Source organism: Bathycoccus prasinos, assembly GCF_002220235.1.
Source record: "Bathycoccus prasinos genomic : Chromosome_15".
In the NCBI taxonomy this organism is placed as follows: Eukaryota; Viridiplantae; Chlorophyta; class Mamiellophyceae; order Mamiellales; family Bathycoccaceae; genus Bathycoccus; species Bathycoccus prasinos.
The window spans coordinates 106,525-125,073 of record NC_023994.1 but is presented as its reverse complement, the minus strand read 5'-3'; the positions used below and the strand labels follow the sequence as shown (position 1 = coordinate 125,073).

The window sequence follows — 18,549 nt, the reverse complement described above, 5'->3', positions numbered from 1 at the left end:
CTCATCATCATCATCTTCATCTTCATCTTCATCACTCGTCGTCGTCGCTTTTGATCTTTTTTACCGAGAGAAAGAAACGCAAAGAAGAGGAAGAAGAGGAGAAAAAGTCGAACGCCGGTGATGATGATGTCTTCGTCGCGAAAAAACAACGAGGACATACTTTTGAGCGGCGGTTCGTCTTCTTCTTCTTCTTCTTCTTCTCAGGGGCCAATCATCCATTTCACTCGGAGACGATTGAGTCGACACGTGTTGCTCTGCTTCGTCTCTTTGTCGTTCATCTCGTTCGTTGTTTTTCTCTCTTCATCTTCTTCGTCAAAATCGAGCGGAGGAAGAGGAGGAGACAGAAGTGAAAGCAGAACGAAAAACGATTGGATCGAGTTGAAAGACGAAGAGGAGAGTCGATATCGAGCGACGGAAATAAGCGACGAGTACGATTTCAACTCGAAAGGGAAACTGAAAGACCGAGTTTCGGGAGCGTTTTCTACTTCGCTCTCGAAAGAGGCGGAATCGGATTTACTGATGGATTTAATGGGTCAGAAAGAAACCCGGGACGCGGTTTTACTTCACATGAACACGAATATCGACAGAGAGTGGAAACTAAGAGACGAGAAACGATTGCGAGGCGAAGGTCCGGACGGCGCGTGGTCGCAAAAACCGTACGAGGAATGCGACGGGGAGAATTGTCCGCCAAAGTCGGAGAATGAAAAAGAGCAGATGAAGGAAGAAGTTGACGAGTCAAAGTTTAGTAGGTACAAAGAACGAAATCAGCCGGCGGCAAAGCAGGAAGAGGTTAAGACGAAATCGGCAGTTGAAGAAGAGAAACCGAGAGCAAAGGAACCAACGAAGGAGGAGCTTTCGTTTTTGGGAGATGAGGAGAAGGAGGAAGAAAAGTCGCCCGAGGAGGAAATCATTCAAGAGTTGGAAGATATAGCTTTGGAAGAAGAAGCGAAGCAAGAGAAATTGGAAGAAAAGAGAGAAGGAGCGGAGGTAAAAGTAGTCGCAAAAGAGGAAGGACAAAAAAGTGAGGACGAGAAGGCGAAGGAAATTATAGCCGAAGCGGCAAAAAGTTCCATCGCACTCATCGATGAAGTCGATAAGATGAAGAAGACCAGTGAAGTTGTTGTCGACGTTCCCACTCCTTCTAGCAGTAGTAGTGGTAGTAGTGGTAGTAGTGATAGCGCATCGATATCATCATCATCAACAACAACAACAACAACAACAACAACAACAACAAAAGAAGGTAATGGAGAAGAAGTAGACTGGTCAAAGTTTAGTAAGCACAAAGAACGAAAGCAGCCGGAGGCAAAGCAGGAAGAGGAGAAAAAAGAGGAGGAAAAACCTTCTGTGTTAGTAGAGCCTGTCGTTGAAGGGCGCCTTGCCGAAACCGTACCGGAGGAAGACGCGAAAGCGGGCATCTTTCACGAAGAACACATCGTGGTTGCGCCGCGAGAGATGGCTGTGGCGACTGAAGACGACCATCACAAGAATATGCCCGAAAACGAATATATCGCACCCATTTCCAAACGACCCGAAGATAATCAGTTGAACGAAGCCTTAGCTAAACGATATTCGCACGAAAACATCGTCATGGTCACGTGGGCGAACAATCACTATTACGATTTCGTCAAGAACTGGGTGAAACACATTCGCGACTGCGGGATGAACAATTTCCTCGTCGGTGCGATGGACAACGAGTTATTAGTACGCTTAATCGACGATAAAGTGCCAACATTTGCCATGCAAAGTGGTTTAACCACCGCCGATTTCGGTTGGGGATCTAAAAACTTCCACCAAATGGGGCGCAAGAAGATTGAGTTGATTCATTTGTTCACAAAGATGGGTTTTGACATTTTAGTTTCGGACGTAGACACCGCGTGGATGAAGAATCCGATACCGTTCATTCGCAAGTTTCCCGAAGTGGACGTGTTGACTAGTTCCGATTCTTTATCCGATTTTGCGGAAACTGAATGGTCTTTAGAACGCACAACGACTGGTATGGCGAACATTGGCATCATGCTTCTCCGCAAATCCGCGGGAGCGCTCGCGAAAGAATGGGTCCACGTCTTAGAGAAGGACGAAAACATTTGGGACCAAAACGCGTTCAACGATTTAATGCGTAAAGGCAGAGGTAAATCTTTCCCCGATCATAGCTTTGAAGGGTACGACGGGTTGAGGTTTGGCATTTTACCCGTCGCTACGTTTGCCTCTGGACACACGTTTTTCGTTCAAAGAATGTACGAGAAGAAAAAGTTGGAACCGTACGTCGTCCACGCGACGTTTCAATTTTCCGGAACGGAGGGCAAAAGACACCGATTGCGAGAATTCAAGTTATGGTACGACGCTCCCGAGTATTACGATCCGGAAGGAGGAATGTTGATGGTTGATTTGGACGTTCCCGAGGGTTTATTAACGGCCGCAAAAGAGACGCCAGAGAAGCACTTCGATTTGGTCAATCATCAGTTGTTACAAGTCAGAGGCGCCTTGATGCTCGCGAACAGTTTAAAACGAACGTTGATCTTACCAGAATTTTGGTGCGGCATGGACAGATGGTGGGCACCGCACCGAGGCATAATCCCTGGTTCGCAGTTACAGTTGCCGTATAAGTGTCCAGCCGACCACATTTTTGAATTGGAGACTTGGGTGAGAAGGAACGAACCGTTTCGCGAGTACAGCATTTTGGAAAATCCGCGGACGCCAGATGGGGTCAAAAATGGCGTTTTTGATGCCACTGATAAACTGAAAAGCATACCGTTGGAAGATTTTACAGACGTTAAGGTTCTTCAAGCGTTAGACGATGTACGCTCGAGCGATAAACACAAGGTTTTGAAGTTTGATGGGAAGAAGTTGATGGAAAAGTTTAGCGAGAAGAAGTTGGATTACTTTGCGGATGCGAACGTGAAAAGAGAGTTTGAAAACAAAATCATCAACTATTGTTCGATATGGTGCTGCAAACACGCACATCCAGGTCACATCTGGTACGACATGTCTTTAGATGTTCTTCCCCATAAAGACAGACACGGCAGAACCTTCAACGAAACGTACCCATGGCGGGCTCTGACTGGCCCGTAAGGGGTAGATTTCCTAGACGCTATATTTTAATACTAGTTCTTAATAATAATTACATCATCATTTCTCTGGCGCTACTATACCAATATACGTCATAACTAATGGACCATCACTATCTTCTAACGTTCGCATCGAATGCGGCTCTTTTGGCCCCACCGTGACGACGACGTCTTTCTCCAGAGGAAACGTTTCTTTGGGTTTGGCGTTTGCATCGGCGCCAATCTCCCACACGCAAAATTCGCCGCTGCCTGAGAGCACTTCAAAGATTTCATATTTCGATTCGTGCACGTGCCTATCGACAGATTGTCCCGGGGGCATCGACGACCGCGAAAAGTTTGTGATTTGCGGCACCTCGTCGTATTTCTAAGGATTCATAAAGGTCAGTCAGTAGGGGAAATTTTTCTAACGAGACGAGAGAAGTCAAGAATCAAACAAAGTTCTTACCAAGAAATCTTTAGTAATATCTCCCGAATCCTGCTGGTGAATAAGCGCTCTCTTCTCAATTTGTTCGTACGACGCATATCTAACTTTTACTGCTGGATAGTCTGCCGAAGTTTTATCCACGTCTTCCCTAGGCCCGTAGACGCCCGCGCGGATTGGTCCACTCATTGTCTTTTTCTTGCTTTTTGGTGTGGGTAGGTATGGTGTTCTTCTTTTTCCTGTTTTTTCTTTTTGGTAGAACTTTTTGGAGACTTTGGGAAAAGTCAATAACTCATCTTTCCCGGATATTTAAATCTAAATCCTCTCCGCAGTGGACATATTAATTTATTTCAATATTCTTTTCAAATTATCGCGCACAATTAAACTTTAATACACGGGGAAACAGAATTTTTTATATTATTTTCCTTTTAAATATTTTTGCGAGACAGATTTTAAAAAGAATTTATCTAAAACTATCCCAGAAACGCAAGTGATTTGAATATATTAATAAGTTTTTAGACCTCTGATCAAAATAATAGCATAGAATAATTCGTTAATTCGATAAATAATATGATTTAAATATTTTAGGGGAATTATTTTAATAAGTTATTAACTTTTATGCATACAAATGATTAAATAAAATAATATAACTTTGCAATTATCATTGAAAATAATATTTTTTTCAGGATATATAGTTGGTATTCAGTAATATATTGCAGATTATAGCAGATGGGTTTAAGATGGGTTTTAATTCGCTCAAAAAGAAACAAAGATTAGGGGAACTTCTTCATTTCTTCTTCGTCTACAGAGAACTTTTAAGAAGAGTGTTTCTCATTCAAACGTTCACTCTCTTTCCTTCAAGTGAGTGGAGTACATGTCGAACGCAGGAAAATCAGGGAAGGAGAAGAAGGAGAAGGAGAAGGAGAAGAACAATTCAACGCCACATTCCGTTGCGATTTCTCTCGAGCTTCAGAGAGAAGAAGAGATGAAAGCTACGAACGAGGCTACTTTAACAGAGTTACGAGAGATTTTAAAGGATACCGAGCAAGACACGTGGCAATTCGTGAAACCTCGGACGCAGTTGTGATGAGTTGTGCGATGATGATGACGAAGATGATGATCCAATCTCGTTCGTGTCCCTTCTCCTCTTTTGGGAAGGAGGCGAAATGGAAATCGTTTTCATCAACAACAACAAGAGAAAAGAGGAAAAGTCGAGTTCGGCGCGACGCCTCCGCTTCCACTGTCTTGAACGAGTACGAATCGATTTTAAACCAATCACCAATGCTAGTGAAATCGGTCACTTCTTTATTCGGTTTTGGTATCGCCGACGTTGTCGCGCAAACTTTGACAACACTGACATCCGCAGACGCGAGCAGGGGTTCGCTCGTGTATTTGGACAAAGCACGTACCTTTCGTTTTGCTGTATTTGGTTTCCTCTTTTACGGTCCGACATCATCAATTTGGTACTCTTCCCTCGACACATATGTATTTCCCGACGCTCCAACGAGTGGTCTCGCTGTAGCGTCGAAAGTACTCGCGGATCAAATTTTGTGGGCACCGGTGTTGATCTCTTGCCTCTTCGCCTTCGATCTTGCCTTCGATGCTTCCGAAACGAAGAAACCGAGTTTGTCAAAGAAGATAGAAAACGATTTGCTTTCAGCTCTAAAAGTGAATTGGAGTTTTTGGCCACTCTTCCACTTATTTTCCTTTCGATATGTCTCCACGGAAGACCGAATTCTGTATATCAACTGCGTTCAAATCGCGTTTAATGTGTTTTTGGTCTACACTTCCAGCCGAAGAGAGGAAGAAAAAGAAGAACCAAAGAACCAAAATAGGGGGAGTTAGTTTTCATCTTAGAAGTAATAGCATCTTTTTCAATTAGTAATAATAATGTACAATTATTCGTTCTTAGTTTTCGTTATTATTCAGAGTACACCGCACCGCTTCAGCACCGTCCACACTCGTATCTTCGGGTACCAAAGCGCTTCTTTCTGCTTCTCAAAAAACGTCTTCTCGTTTGGAGGTTTCTCGACGTCATGCGATACCAACCCTTTCAAGAAATCTTTTTGAGCGAAGTATTTCCTCTCGATGACATCTATGTTTGTCGTAAAGCTCGCTCTTTCTAACTCGTCGCAATCCAATTTCGAAAGTCTGTTATTCACGTATTCCGGAAACGAGCTTATCGCTCGAGAAAATTCTAGCTGTTTCCCATGGGTCAGCGCTTCGAATAGGTGATTGAGAACCGTGGCTGGTTGAATAGCCTTGCCCGTGCTCTGCGTCATAGCGATCGCTTCTACGTGTTCACCTTTTTGGAATCTGTTGTACGATTGCTCCCAGTTAGGCGGAATTATCGTGCCTCCGCTGCCTTTCTTGGGCTTGTATTCCGCGAGTTTCCATGGCGTTTTTGGCGTGACTGTATCTAGCGCTATGATAGGCCTCGTACCTGTTGTTGGCGTTTGCATTGTATGTGAGGCAGGATCGGTATTTGCAGCAGCCGGAGCAAAAACTAATTCCAACTCCGTCACGGTCTGTTGAATCAAAGCGCACAAAGTCTCCACGCCGGAAACGCGAACGCCAACCGCTCGTAAAGCTTCCACCGTAGAAGGTTTTGCGTAGGCAATTTTCTTGCACAAATGCTGTGACAACACGTTCGTGGGTGCCAATCCGAGGACTTTTGCCCGTTCGTCTTTCCACGATTCAATTCTGCGCAACAACTCCAAGTGACCATCTGCTCTGGATTCTTGACCACTCGTTCGATAGTACTTGATTTGTCGCAACCATTGTAACTCTGCGGTGACAATCTCGGAGTTGGCGCCGTTTTGTTGTTGCAGTAAAAACTCCTCCTCCGGGATGGTGGATACGTCCACGCCGGCGGAAATCAACTCTTTCTTCGTCGCCTCGATCTTCTCCTTCAAAGCTTTCTCAGAGTTTAACAACGCTTGCGGAACGGGTAAAATCATCTCTTTCGTAGTAGCAGGAGACAACGAGTCGTCGACGAAAAACTCCATCCGCGCCTTCGGCGAAAGGGAGTAGACGTTCCAAGATCCGTACGCACCTTTCACGTTCTTCTCGGTAACATAATTCGCTCGCACTAAACTACCGAGAACTTCCTTGTAAAAGTGTTGGTTAGTCGAGTTTTTATCCGCTCTCTTCTTCGCTTCATCAATCTGAAATCGTTGCCATTGGTGATTTAAAACACTCCCCTTCTTAGAATTTTTGCCAAGAACAGCGTCGACTAAATCTGTCGTCGATAAGCTTCCTTTCGCGCTATGCTTCAACGTCAATAAGACAGGCATGACCTCGTTCAATAAATTTCTCTGCAAATCGTCCGCTTTGATCGTTTTACACCGGATGCAGTTATCGCAAGTTCCGCATTGAGAGCCAAATAGAGGCGTCTCTTCAAAGTGTTCGAGAATCATCGCTCGACGGCATTTTTCTCGTTCAATCGCGTATTGTTTCAACTTTTCCGTCGAGTTTAATTGCGTTTGCAACGACTCTTTAGTTAGTCCTTTGGTGTAAAAGTCTCCGGAAAACTTGGAAAAGTCATTATCGGAAAACAACATGGAGACGTTGGATGCGATGCCGTCTCTTCCAGCTCTCCCGATTTGCTGGTAATATTCCTCCATCGTTTTCGGTGCGCCCATATGAATGACCGTTCGAACGTCGGCTTTATCAATACCCATGCCAAAAGCAGTCGTTGCAACGACAACTTTGCACTCGGAGGATAAGAAGCGCATATGCGCATCGTGTCTGTCTTGAGGCGTCATCGAGCCGTGGTACATGGCGACGTTTTCCACACCAATTCTGTGCTGCAAGGCGCCGGTCAATTGCACAACTTCCTTAATCGTCGCACAATAGATAATCGAGGAATCGTATTTCGGTTTCGCCAAGGAAGCTGGTAAAGCTCTTTTTTGTTGATGTTGCTGTTTTTCTTGAATCGATGCGGCTGCTGTAATTTGAGACACGATGTAGTTCAAATCGCTGCTAAAATCAACTTTTCGATGACACTGAATGCGTAGGTTTGGCCTATCCACCGAGTTTGTGGCGATGTAAGGATTGCTCAACTTCAAAGTTTTCGAAATATCCTCGCGAACGTGTTTTACCGCCGTCGCCGTCAACGCCATGATTGGAATCCCAGGAAGTTGGTCTCTCAACACCGCGAGCTTTTTGTAACTCACGCGGAAATCGTGTCCCCACTGGGAAATGCAATGCGCTTCGTCGATGGCGATCAACCCGATTTTGTTCATAGCTTTTAACGATTGCAATCTTTGCATAAACACGGAAGAAGAAGAAGACGAGCCAAAACCGCCATCGTCGCTAACGAACGAAATCTTCTCCGGCGTCACGAACACAATCTTATAGTCGCCTCGAAACACGCGTTCTTCCACCGTCGTATCGGTTTGCCCGGACCCAAGAAAACAGGCGATATCGTTGTTTCCACCACTTCCATCCGCAATATTGCCAACCGTATTATTCAACGCCGTCACTTGATCTTGCATCAACGAAATCAACGGCGAAACGACGATGGACATTTTCCCGCCTTCGTGCAATGCCGGGAGTTGGTACGCGAGCGACTTTCCGCTTCCGGTGGACCAAAATACGCACGTGTCTCTCCCTTCCATCGCGGCTTTGATGACTTCTTCCTGGCCTGGACGGAAATTCGAGTACCCGTAATATTTTTCCAGCGTTTCTTTCAGAGTTGTTGTTGTTGTTGTTTTCGTTTGACTCGTCGGTTGCGAGGCAAAATCCATCGCTCGTTTCGTTTTATAAAGAGGAGAAGACGACGCCCTCAACTGCAAGGCATCCTTCTCGCGTCCATCCATTCCCTCTTCGGTAGTACACTTTTTTATCGTTGTCTTCAAAATCGCGTCCGTGTAGTCTCTCTTTCTGTTGTTGTTGTTGTTGTTGTTGTTTATGTTCCTCTCCGCTAATTTCTTCTCCGCGGTGGTGAATACACACGCTACGGTGCCATCGAAGAGTTCATCCTCCCACTCGTCCTCTCCGATATTCATCTCTCTTCTCTAACACACACTCTCTTCTTTTGTGTTGGTGTATATATATCAAACGTTTTTATATCACGAGAAGAGAAGAAAATGAAGAGAAGAAGAAGAAAATTTGAAAGAGAGAAGAGAGAACGAAGAGATTCAAAAAGGGTAGGTGCTCACAATTTTCTTTCTTTTTTCAAGAAGACAAGAAAAAGACACCAAAAAAAAAAGAAGAGAGAAGAGAGAGAAAATTTCAGGTTTTAGACAAAACAAAAGGGGAACAAACAAAAAACAAAAAAAAGAGGGAAGAGGGAGAATTGTATCTTTACTCTTTAAAATCGCGCGCGTTTGTGTATATATTATCTATACACACAAACAAAGTCTCCTGATAAAAAAGAAGAAGAGATATGGTGAGAACAACAACGCCAGGAAAGTCGCCGTCATCCGGGGTGGAAGCGCTGTTAACGCCGAGAAGATTAAATAATGCGACGCAACATCATCATCACGACGGGGAAAACACGCCAATGACGAACAACAACAACAACAACAGACAACAAAGCGGAGGGAGGAAAGCGAAAACGCCGTTGAAATCCCCTTTAGCCGTGGTGGGATTGTTATCTCCGAACGACGACACTTTGGAAAGACAGCAGTCGATGAAGAAAAGACAAACGGTCTCTGCGTTTCGGAGAGAGTTGAGTAAGAACGTGGAGAAGCAGTTGGAGAATATCGACGTCGCGAATTTATCCTCCTCCTCCTCAGACGAGGAAGAAGACGACGGCGAAGAAAACGCCGACGGCCACGAAAACGTGGAAAAAGCAGGCGGACGAGAAAAGCAACGACAAAAGAAAAAAGCCGCGGCAACGACGAACAAACCAAAGTTGACGCAAGATGCGGTCATGAATTTGTACGCCAACTGTATCAAATTGGCCTCGGAGAACAAAATCAACGCGAAGAACACGTGGTCGTTGGCGTTGATCGATCACATTTCCGATATCGTCAAGAATGAGAAAGACGAGGATGATAACACAAACTTTCAAAAAGCGTCGTGTACTTTAGAGGCTGGGGTAAAGATTTATGCCTCGAGAGTTGATTCGTTTCACTCGGAGACGTTTCGTATGCTCGGCGGGATATCAAACGCCTCCGGGAATAACGGTGAAGACGAAGAGAACATGGATGATCCGAGACGAGGTTCCGGTGATGGTGCGGAAGAATTTGACGAGGATGGGAATCCGATTCCGAAGCAAAAGAAACAATCCACGCGATCGTCGAACGTGGTCACGTTGGAAAATCCGGAAAATCACACGATGAAAGTCATGGACGACGTCGTGCACGTGGATCCTTTGTTCAAGAAGACCTCGTCTATGTTTGACGAAGGTGGAGCGAGTGGTTTGTTGTTGAACAACTTGGCCGTGCACAAAGGGTGCAATATTTGCTTTGATTCCGAGGAAGTTCCGGATTACACGCGAGGCGACGATTTGGAAGGCGGGGCCGGGACGTTCGATTTGTCGCAGATGTCCAGAGAGATTGCCAATGCGTTTGCTGTTGGACAAACGCGAACAAGGATCACGCCGTCGATTGATATCGTGCATGAAATGCTTGCCGAAGTGACTGGTGTTCCGTACAACAAGCCTGGAAGTGAGAATATGGGTGGCGGGGCGACGACTTCCTCGAATGCGACTGCCGCGGAAGGTGGTGATGACTTCTTTGGCGGAGCGTCCGACCAAGGCGCGATCACGTTCGCGGAATACGACGAGGACGACGAAGATAACGTTCCCAGTGGTGGTGATGGAGACGACGTTTTCAACGTCAACGTCGAAGAGGAAGATTGGGGACTCGGCGACGGAGCCGGCGGGTTTGGCGACAACGACGACGAGAACGATTGGGGACGTCTCGGTAACGATGAAGAAGACGATTACGAGAACAACCTCACCGCAGATACCGGGTCTTTGGATTGGGTCGCGAACGTGGCTATTGGTGGGAAGCACGCGTGGGCGGGCCCGTCGCATTGGCATTTCAAGAAGACGAGCGCGGCGTCAACCTCTCAAGTCACAAAATACGACGAAAATGGTGAACCGATCAAAGCTTCCGCTGCTGGTGATAAAGAGAAGAAGAAAAGAGGAGAAAGAGACTTGACGTACGATTTCGAAAACTTACCGGAGTTGGACGATAAGCGTTTCGATATGGCGGAAGACCCGAATGATTTACTTTTGAAATCTGAATTGACAACGAGCGATACGTTGTTACCTCCAGATTTGGGCTACGAGGCTGAAGATTTGATCAAGTTGTTCTTGAAACCGCAATTTGTGAACACGGTGATGGCACCAAAACGAGCTGCCGTGCGTTCGGAGATTAACTTCCACGACAACGACAACAATCTTTTCATTCCGAACAACGACGACGGGTTCGACGGTGGCGACTTTGGCGGCGGTTTTGACGACGACGACATTCAAAGAGATGAGGATGGAAATGAACTCGTCGGCGCTGCTGGTGGATGGAACGACGACGGTGATAATGGTTTGGTTGATGCGCCTCGAAAGGTTGAGAAAATAGAAGTGAACTACGCGAGAACGACGAAAGTTGTCGACATCCGCGCGTTGAAGCAAACAATCTGGAAAGACTTAGAGGAAGAAAACGCAACGATGGAGCAGAAGCATTCATTTCACGAAATCTTGAGCCAATTTCCAGAAGAGAACCCGGCCGGACGACTGGAAGATATTTCGGTACACATGGCGTTTATTTGCGCGTTGCATTTGGCGAACGAGCACGGGTTGGTCATCAAGAGCGTACCAGAAATGAACGATTTGGTGATTTCAAACGTACCAACGGAGGCGTAAAGAGAAGAATACTTAATTTATGTGTGCGTGTTTATGTGTGAGTGTGTGTTCGTGTGAGCAGGTATACTGCCGTTGTAATTCTACGTAAAGATTATATTTGATTATTATAATTTCAAGGTTGTTGTTTGCAACGCAACACTAGTTTCGCTTAGATCTAATTTCGTTATTACTTTTTTACGCCACGCCAGCTTCTTTCTTTGCTTTCTCTTCATCCTCCCACTCCTTGGAAGCGTGATTCTGAAGCGCTCTGACGATGTCTCCTTTCGCACACGCGGCTTCGTTAAACTTGGCCACGGAGCTTTGCGTGTCTTTCTTCCAGCTCTTATCGTTTCGGAGGAACTTGACGCTCGATCGCTCGTACAAAACGTTGCCCCAGAGAACTAAAATCTGAGCCTTGACGCCGCTGGTTTCCTCGGACCCTTCGACTAAAACAACGTCTCGCTGTTCCGGACTGAGCATCTTCATGGATTCGTCAAACTTTTGAAGAGCCAAATCGAACATCTTGTCCGCTTCTTTCTCCAACTTTTGCTTTTCCTTTTTGTCAGATTCCAATTTGGCAAGGTTCGAATGAATCTTCGCTCTCTCAAAGGCTTGCTGACCCCACGCGATGGACGCTTCAAAAAAGTCACCCTTAATGTTGAGCGCTTTTTGGAACAAAGCGATTGCTTTGTTAAACTCTGCGTCGAGTTCCGGCAAGTCTTGCTTAATGTTGGCGTATTCGTCTTCCACGTTTTCGTTTTCTTCGTTTTTGGTTTCTCCATCTCTCTCCGTTTTCTTCTTCAAAGCCGCGACGTCGATGATTTTACGAGCCGCGCAGACGTGCACGTTACCCCAGTTAAACATAGCTGCCGTCGCTGCCTCTTGAAACTTGTCCGCGGCGGCACCCAACAACGTCTTTGCCTCGGGCGAACCAACCGCCTTCTCCAACGTTTCGCAGCACTTTTCCAAGCCAATCTCTCTCAAGTCTAACGGTCCTTTCGGGGGCGCAGCTTCGCCCAATGTCTTCCTGAACAATGCCGCGAACGACAACAACCACTCGTCGATTTCAATGACATCCTCGGCTGGTTCATCTTCGGTCGCCAACTCTTCCGGTTGTACGTTCTCCTTGGTCTCGGACACCGTTCCCTCCGAGTCGTGAACGCGAAGCTCAATTACTGGAAGTTCCTGGTTTGCTCCGTCCTTAACTTTGGCTTCTTGGGCTTTCTTATACTCTGGCTCGTTCGCAAACGTCTGCAACGCAAATCTCAAGTCCGCTCTAGAGGTCAAGGTCATCATTTCGTCTTCTAAATCCAACCATTTCAAGATGATATTCTTATTCTCTTCCAAGCTGAACGACTTCTTTGCATGGTTCACCAAGTCAACGTACGTCACGGTAACCGGTACTTTCACTTCCGCGGAATCCTTGCCTTCTCTCATGAATCTAATCGTCAAGTCTGGGATCTGCTGCTGCGCTTGCGCTTGCAACGCTCTTTGTCTTTGCTGCTGCGCCTGCGCTGCTGCGATTTGCTCGCGAGTGTACTGCTGCGGTCGCTTTTCCAAGCTCGATCCGCCCAATCCACTCACTGCCGTCTTTTTCTTCGCCGCCGCTTTTGCTTTGCCGCGAACTTTGTCCAGCATGGTCTTGACCGACTCGTCCGTATCGTCTTGCTTCCACGCAACTTCCAAATCGTGTTGCGCCTCTTTGAACTGACCCAACTGTTCATACGCCGTAGCTCTGCGCTTCAACGCAACCTTCCCATTCGGAATATCCTGCAAAGCAGCCGTGCAGCACTCGATGGCTTCCCGAAAGCGCTTCTCACGGATAAAGCACGCAGCTTGAGAGGTCAAGAGGGCAGATCTTTCCGGACTCCCTGCTAACGCTAAACTCAAAGCTCTCCCGTACGCGCGAATGGCGTTCATGTGGTCTTGCTTCATGAAAAGTTGATCGCCTTCTTTCTTCAACGACGCGCACTTTTTGTGGAAGCCAGCTAATTCTTGCTTGTTGTTGTTTTGCGTGACGGCCATCGTGATTGTTTTTGCTTTTGTATATTCTTGTTCCAGAGCTTGTTTGTTCTAAAACGTTTATTAGATATTTTTTATTTCTTCGAGTTCGTGTCGTTCAATCTCGCCAGTGCTTCCTTAGCTTCTTCTAACGATGCGATGACGGTTTCGAGTTCTGATTTATCAAGTTCGAGTACTTGAGACTTCTCCTGTTCGTTGTTTGTCTGTGTGGTGGTGCGAAAGTGCAGTTGTACTATCGGCGTGTTGATGCGCTGAACCTTATCACTCGAGAGCACTTGATGAATCTGGTTTTGGTCATACGGATAAAGAGGAAGAGAAAAGGAGGTTGAAAATGGTCAGTTTCAATCGTATAAATACAACCCGTTCGCTGACAATATATTACTATCTTGAATTCGGGCCGTGGGCCGATGCGGTGAGGTCAAGCGATCCTCGTCACAAAACTTCCGGAACGCATCGTTCACCATACGATGAATTGGTGACGGCGGCACGAGAGAAGGAAGATTCCAAGAAAAATTTACGCTCTCAATCACGCGCGAGAGAGACGAACGCGAGGAGCGCATTTCAAAACTTTCTCCAGAGTTACGCTCGCGAGATATATATCTTCCTAATTCTCGAGTTTGATTCCAATTATCGTCTTCGCTCTTTCCTTTTTTGCCCGTAACGACTTCACTTCCGAATTTACAATAAGTACGGTAAAAGAAATACAGGTTTTCTACAGTCCTCCGAGAAAGAGGATGACGAAAAATGCGCGCGCGCAGGTGCGCGACGCGACGGATATCATCGCTCCAACGCATCGAATTCGAATTGAGAAAATATGTTTACCTTCCAATCTATGTCCGAGAATTTCTCGTCTGACATGCACTGAGATGATATCCCCGCGTGGTTGTTTTACCAAAGTGAGGACGATGACGCTTATAAAATGTTTCTTTCTCTGCTTTTTTTGGTCCGACTTCCTGAGCCCATACTCTTGTGCTTGTGCGAAAGAAAGGAACGAGCGAAAAACAGAAGAGACTAAACTAAAACTATGACGAGCAGCGACTCTTTCCTCGTCTACTTTTTGCGTCTATCGTGCGTTCTATTCTATATTGTTTTACATTCTGTTACTAATTTAATCTATTTTAATCGTCTCAACAATTCCTGCCACTCTCTGCTGCTATTCTTCCTCGGCGCTTCGGCGAACCAACTGCTTTTTAAGGCCTCCGTAGACGAGAGTCGCCGCTCCGGATCAAAAACTAATAAGCCGTTCAAAAGATCAAAGCCAGCGTCGGAGATTCCAGGACCAATTTCAATTTCGTCTTCACGTTCGCGATATTTCGGAAAGCGCTGGCGCAAGGAGTTGTGCGGGTGGACGGCGAAGTTCACTTTGGTGGCGTGCGGCAAGGATTTGAATTTTGGCCATATCTGTTCGTTCGGCGTGCCGAGCATGCGAAAGTGCTTATCGATTTGATCGATTTCAGTTCGCCCGGGGAATAACGGTTTCCCTTGTAATAATTCAGCGATTATGCACCCCAAGCTCCAATTATCGACCGCGTAGGAATACTTCTTTTCGCCTAAAAGTAACTCGGGCGGTCGATACCAGAGCGTACACACTAACGGTGTGTAATTGTTCAAAGGCGACCCGTATTCTCGGGCTAAACCGAAATCGCAAATCTTCAACTCGCCTAAATCGTTAAACAACACGTTTGTTGTCTTCAAATCTCTGTGCAAGACCCAGTTTTCGTGTAAATAGCTCACGCCTGATAACAGTTGCCAGGCTAAACATTTGCACTCGGGGAGCGTAAATCCCCGATTCATGTCATCCATCATGCGATTCAAGTCCCGTCCGCAATATTCCATGACCATGAAAACTTGATCAATTGATCGACCAACAACAACTTCACTCACGTACACGATGTTCTTGTGTTGTAACTGCAACAAAGTGTTAATTTCTCTCAAAGCGGTTACCGGGAAGCCTTCTTTTTCCTTGTCCATTTTTACTTTTTTCAACGCGGCGATTTCTCCCGTTTCCTTATCTCTGGCTTTGAAAACGACCCCGTACGTACCTTCATCGATGTGTCCAAGCTTTTGGAAACATTCGACCGACCTGCACGCTTTTTTATGGTCGTGAGGTTTCGGCAGAAGAGGCACGTATTCCATTTTTCTGCCATCTTCTTCGTCTTCTTCCGATTCAGAAAATTCATTCGTGTTGATATTCTTATTATTCGCCACGGCGCCGTCCAGTAACGCTCTTCGTTCTTCAACCATACCTCTGTTTGCGTTTACAATTTGTTCTCGCACCGATGCCGGTGGCAACGTAGGACCGGCTTCTTTTCTGTCGTCGTATTCAACTTCTCCTCCCATCGGAGGGGTATCCATCGTTTTATGACCATCTTCCAGATCCTCCATTTCCGGCGTCGCATCTATTCTAGCTTGTTGTCTTCTTCCGATTTCCGCGTGTTTTCTACCATGCATATTCTTATCATTATCGTCGTCTTCGTCAGAATCATCGCTCGGGGGCGTCAATAACTTCGCCACGTCAACCGCCTCTCGCTTGGTCCTTTTTCGTTTCGCGTCGTCTTCGCGAACGCTCCCGTCCTCTCCTCCTTCTCCATCTTCTTGCATTTGCTGCGCCGTAAAGTTCGCAAACTCTGCTTGTTCGTTCATCATTTTCTCCAAATACGATTCTTTCTGCTTGTTGTTTTTAGTATTATTATCATTCGCCATGGTCGTCGTCGTCGGTTCTTCTTCTTCTTCTTTTTCCTCGTCCGAGGATTCATCATCGTCTCCCCACCGTCCTTTCTTCTTCTCTGTTGTCGTCTCCCTTGGCGGTGGCATGGTCGGACCAGCTTCTGCTTCATCCAAATCGAACTCCTCTTCTTCTTCTTTTTCTGATACTCTCGTCGGTGGTGGTCCCATCATCGGTCCGCACATATCTCCTTCCAAATCTTCTTCGTCTTTCATCTTCTTCTCTTTCTTCAATTTCGCCGCCGCTTCTCGAGCTTTCTTCAGGACAGCTGCCGACGGCGGTGCCATGTTTCGAGAGAGAAAAGAAGGGAGAGAAAAGAAGAGCGCAGAAAGTGATTGAGTTCTCTTTTCTCTCTCTCTTTTTTCTCTGTCTGACTCGATGTCGTATGTGTAATATACTCCAAAGGAAGGAAAAGTGAAAGTGAAGACATTCGTCTCTCGCGAGGAATTTTCGAATCGTCGTCAGAAGAAAGAAGCACACTTCACTTCCAGTTGGCGAATGGATAAAAATCTTCTTCCAATTCGGCGATATGAAAACGAAATCGTCCGCGCGGTAAAGGAGAATCCAGTGGTGGTTATTTTAGGAGAAACCGGGTCCGGGAAGACGACACAAATCGCGCAGATAGTGTACGAACACATCGACGAGATTTTATCAACAGAACAACAACAACAGAAACAAGACGAAGACGAAGACGATGATGAAAATGGAAACGAGAATTGGAATGAAAGATGGAAAAGAGAAGGAAGAAGAAGATTAAAAAGAAGATTATCGGGTATCGCCGTCACGCAGCCGAGACGAGTGGCGGCGATTTCAGTCGCCAGACGCGTGCACGAGGAGATGTGCGAGAAAAACGAGAGAAAGAACAAAAAGAAGAATAACGAGAATCCGAAGAACGAAGAAGAGGAAAGTAGAAAGAACACGAAGAAAAGGTTTGGCCAAGGCGTGGTTGGATATTCCGTCCGATTTGACGATAACACGTCCAAGAATACCAAGATTAAATACTTAACGGACGGGATGCTGCTGAGAGAAGTGTTGTCGGATCCGGAGTTGCAAAGATACGGCGTCGTAGTCCTGGACGAAGCGCACGAGAGGTCCGTAAACACGGACGTGTTGTTTGGGATATTGAAGAAGTTAACATCGAATAATAGTAATAATAATAACAAGAATGGTTTGAAAGTAGTAGTAACGAGCGCGACGCTAGATTCGGAGAAATTTAGCGCTTATTTTAACAACTGTCCGGTGTTCAACGTTCCCGGGAGAGCGTTTCCGGTGAAAATTTCGCACGCTTTGGAAAGACCCCCGACGGTTTCGAATAACGGGAAGAGTAGCATTGCTTATTTCGATGCCGCCATCGATACGGTCTTACAAATACACGAATCTGCGAAAATTCCCGGAGATATTTTGTGTTTCTTGACGGGTAAGAGTGAAATCGACCGAGCGTGTAAGATTCTCGACGAACGTGTCAAGGAGATGGATTCGGAAAGTATGCGAGGTAAATTGGCTCAAATTATACCTTTGTATGCCGCGCTGACGCCGGAAATGCAAGCGAGAGTCTTTTCGAAAAAACCAGAAAGTTTAGAATCTACGTGCAGAAGAATAGTAATCGCCACAAACATAGCCGAAACGTCGTTGACGGTACCTGGAATCGTCTACGTCGTCGATCCCGGGGTGGTCAAATTGAAGCGATACGACGCGGCGACTGGCATCGAAACTTTAGACGTCGAGCAAATCTCTAAAGTTCAGGCAACGCAGAGAGCCGGAAGAGCTGGACGAACGCAAGCCGGGAAGTGCTATCGTTTATACACGAAAGAAAATTTCCAGCTCGATTTCGCTGACGCCACCGAACCGGAAATCCAAAGAACGTCTCTCGTGAACGTCGTTTTATACTTGAAATCCTTAGAGTTGGAGGATATGGACGTTTTACGGTTTGATTTCCTCGATCGCCCTAAAGAATCCGCGTTGAAAGACGCCTTGAAACAGTTATACGTGTTGGATGCGATTGATGAGAACGGAAAAATTACAAAGATTGGTAAAGAAATGTCCCCTTTACCTTTGGAACCAAACTTAGCGCGGGCGATGCTCGAGGCGAAGAAATTGGGGTGCGTCGAAGAGTGCGCGACGATAGCGGCTATGTTATCGGTAGACAGATTGGAAGTTGCGGATTTCTCTTCGCATAGTAAGAGCAGAGAATACCGAGGGAACCCTTTACAGAAGATTGTCTCCGAGGATGCTTTCGCGCTCGGAGATCACATCGTGTTTCTAAGAACGTTCGAGCGTTGGCAGAGAGAACGGTATCGCAGAGATTTTGCGAGAGAGTATTCGTTATCTGAACGGGGCTTGGAGTTTGCAAAAGACGTGAGAAGACAGTTACTAGACTCCCTGCGGTCTCTGGAGGACGATAATGACGTCGGGTTGTCCAAGAGATCTCGAGGAAAAGAAGAAAAAAGAGAAGAAGAAGAAGAAGAACAACAACGGCATAGCAAAAATAAAAGCGAGCGTTCGAGAACGAAGAATGTCC

The 18,549-nt window shown here is 46.1% G+C and overlaps 9 protein-coding genes across 9 annotated transcripts in view; 4 read left to right on the top strand and 5 right to left on the bottom strand.

Annotated features, from left to right (window-relative positions):
• Positions 1-126: 126 nt before the first annotated feature.
• Bathy15g00690 (predicted protein) lies at positions 127-3,069 on the top strand (the record flags this gene model as incomplete). Its single annotated transcript, XM_007508944.1, has 1 exon — positions 127-3,069. One exon carries the CDS (start codon positions 127-129, stop codon positions 3,067-3,069), a length of 2,943 nt encoding a protein of 980 aa, XP_007509006.1.
• A 57-nt stretch (positions 3,070-3,126) lies between these two features.
• On the bottom strand, positions 3,127-3,675 carry Bathy15g00680 (COG1917: Uncharacterized conserved protein, contains double-stranded beta-helix domain (ISS); the record flags this gene model as incomplete). The annotated part of the gene is made up of 2 exons (XM_007508843.1): positions 3,127-3,429; positions 3,511-3,675. The coding sequence occupies 2 exons, from the start codon at positions 3,673-3,675 to the stop codon at positions 3,127-3,129; spliced, it is 468 nt and encodes a 155-aa protein (XP_007508905.1).
• An 897-nt stretch (positions 3,676-4,572) lies between these two features.
• On the top strand, positions 4,573-5,331 carry Bathy15g00670 (predicted protein; the record flags this gene model as incomplete). The annotated part of the gene is made up of 1 exon (XM_007508716.1): positions 4,573-5,331. The coding sequence occupies one exon, from the start codon at positions 4,573-4,575 to the stop codon at positions 5,329-5,331; it is 759 nt and encodes a 252-aa protein (XP_007508778.1).
• An 80-nt stretch (positions 5,332-5,411) lies between these two features.
• On the bottom strand, positions 5,412-8,498 carry Bathy15g00660 (predicted protein; the record flags this gene model as incomplete). Its single annotated transcript, XM_007508919.1, has 1 exon — positions 5,412-8,498. The coding sequence occupies one exon, from the start codon at positions 8,496-8,498 to the stop codon at positions 5,412-5,414; it is 3,087 nt and encodes a 1,028-aa protein (XP_007508981.1).
• A 497-nt stretch (positions 8,499-8,995) lies between these two features.
• Bathy15g00650 (condensin complex component cnd2) lies at positions 8,996-11,305 on the top strand (the record flags this gene model as incomplete). Its single annotated transcript, XM_007508750.1, has 1 exon — positions 8,996-11,305. The coding sequence occupies one exon, from the start codon at positions 8,996-8,998 to the stop codon at positions 11,303-11,305; it is 2,310 nt and encodes a 769-aa protein (XP_007508812.1).
• A 174-nt stretch (positions 11,306-11,479) lies between these two features.
• Bathy15g00640 (At1g62390-like protein) lies at positions 11,480-13,309 on the bottom strand (the record flags this gene model as incomplete). Its single annotated transcript, XM_007508905.1, has 1 exon — positions 11,480-13,309. One exon carries the CDS (start codon positions 13,307-13,309, stop codon positions 11,480-11,482), a length of 1,830 nt encoding a protein of 609 aa, XP_007508967.1.
• A 71-nt stretch (positions 13,310-13,380) lies between these two features.
• On the bottom strand, positions 13,381-14,100 carry Bathy15g00630 (unknown protein; the record flags this gene model as incomplete). The annotated part of the gene is made up of 2 exons (XM_007508847.1): positions 13,381-13,590; positions 13,972-14,100. The coding sequence occupies 2 exons, from the start codon at positions 14,098-14,100 to the stop codon at positions 13,381-13,383; spliced, it is 339 nt and encodes a 112-aa protein (XP_007508909.1).
• Positions 14,101-14,419: 319 nt separating this feature from the next.
• On the bottom strand, positions 14,420-16,318 carry Bathy15g00620 (predicted protein; the record flags this gene model as incomplete). The annotated part of the gene is made up of 1 exon (XM_007508785.1): positions 14,420-16,318. One exon carries the CDS (start codon positions 16,316-16,318, stop codon positions 14,420-14,422), a length of 1,899 nt encoding a protein of 632 aa, XP_007508847.1.
• A 211-nt stretch (positions 16,319-16,529) lies between these two features.
• Positions 16,530-18,549, top strand: part of Bathy15g00610 (DEAH (Asp-Glu-Ala-His) box polypeptide 16) — a gene marked incomplete at both ends in the record, with an annotated part of 2,889 nt that continues 869 nt past the window's right edge. Inside the window, one exon of the mRNA XM_022379228.1 lies at positions 16,530-18,549. This exon is cut by the window's right edge and continues 869 nt beyond it. Within this exon, the coding sequence (XP_022234919.1) occupies positions 16,530-18,549 (2,020 nt within the window).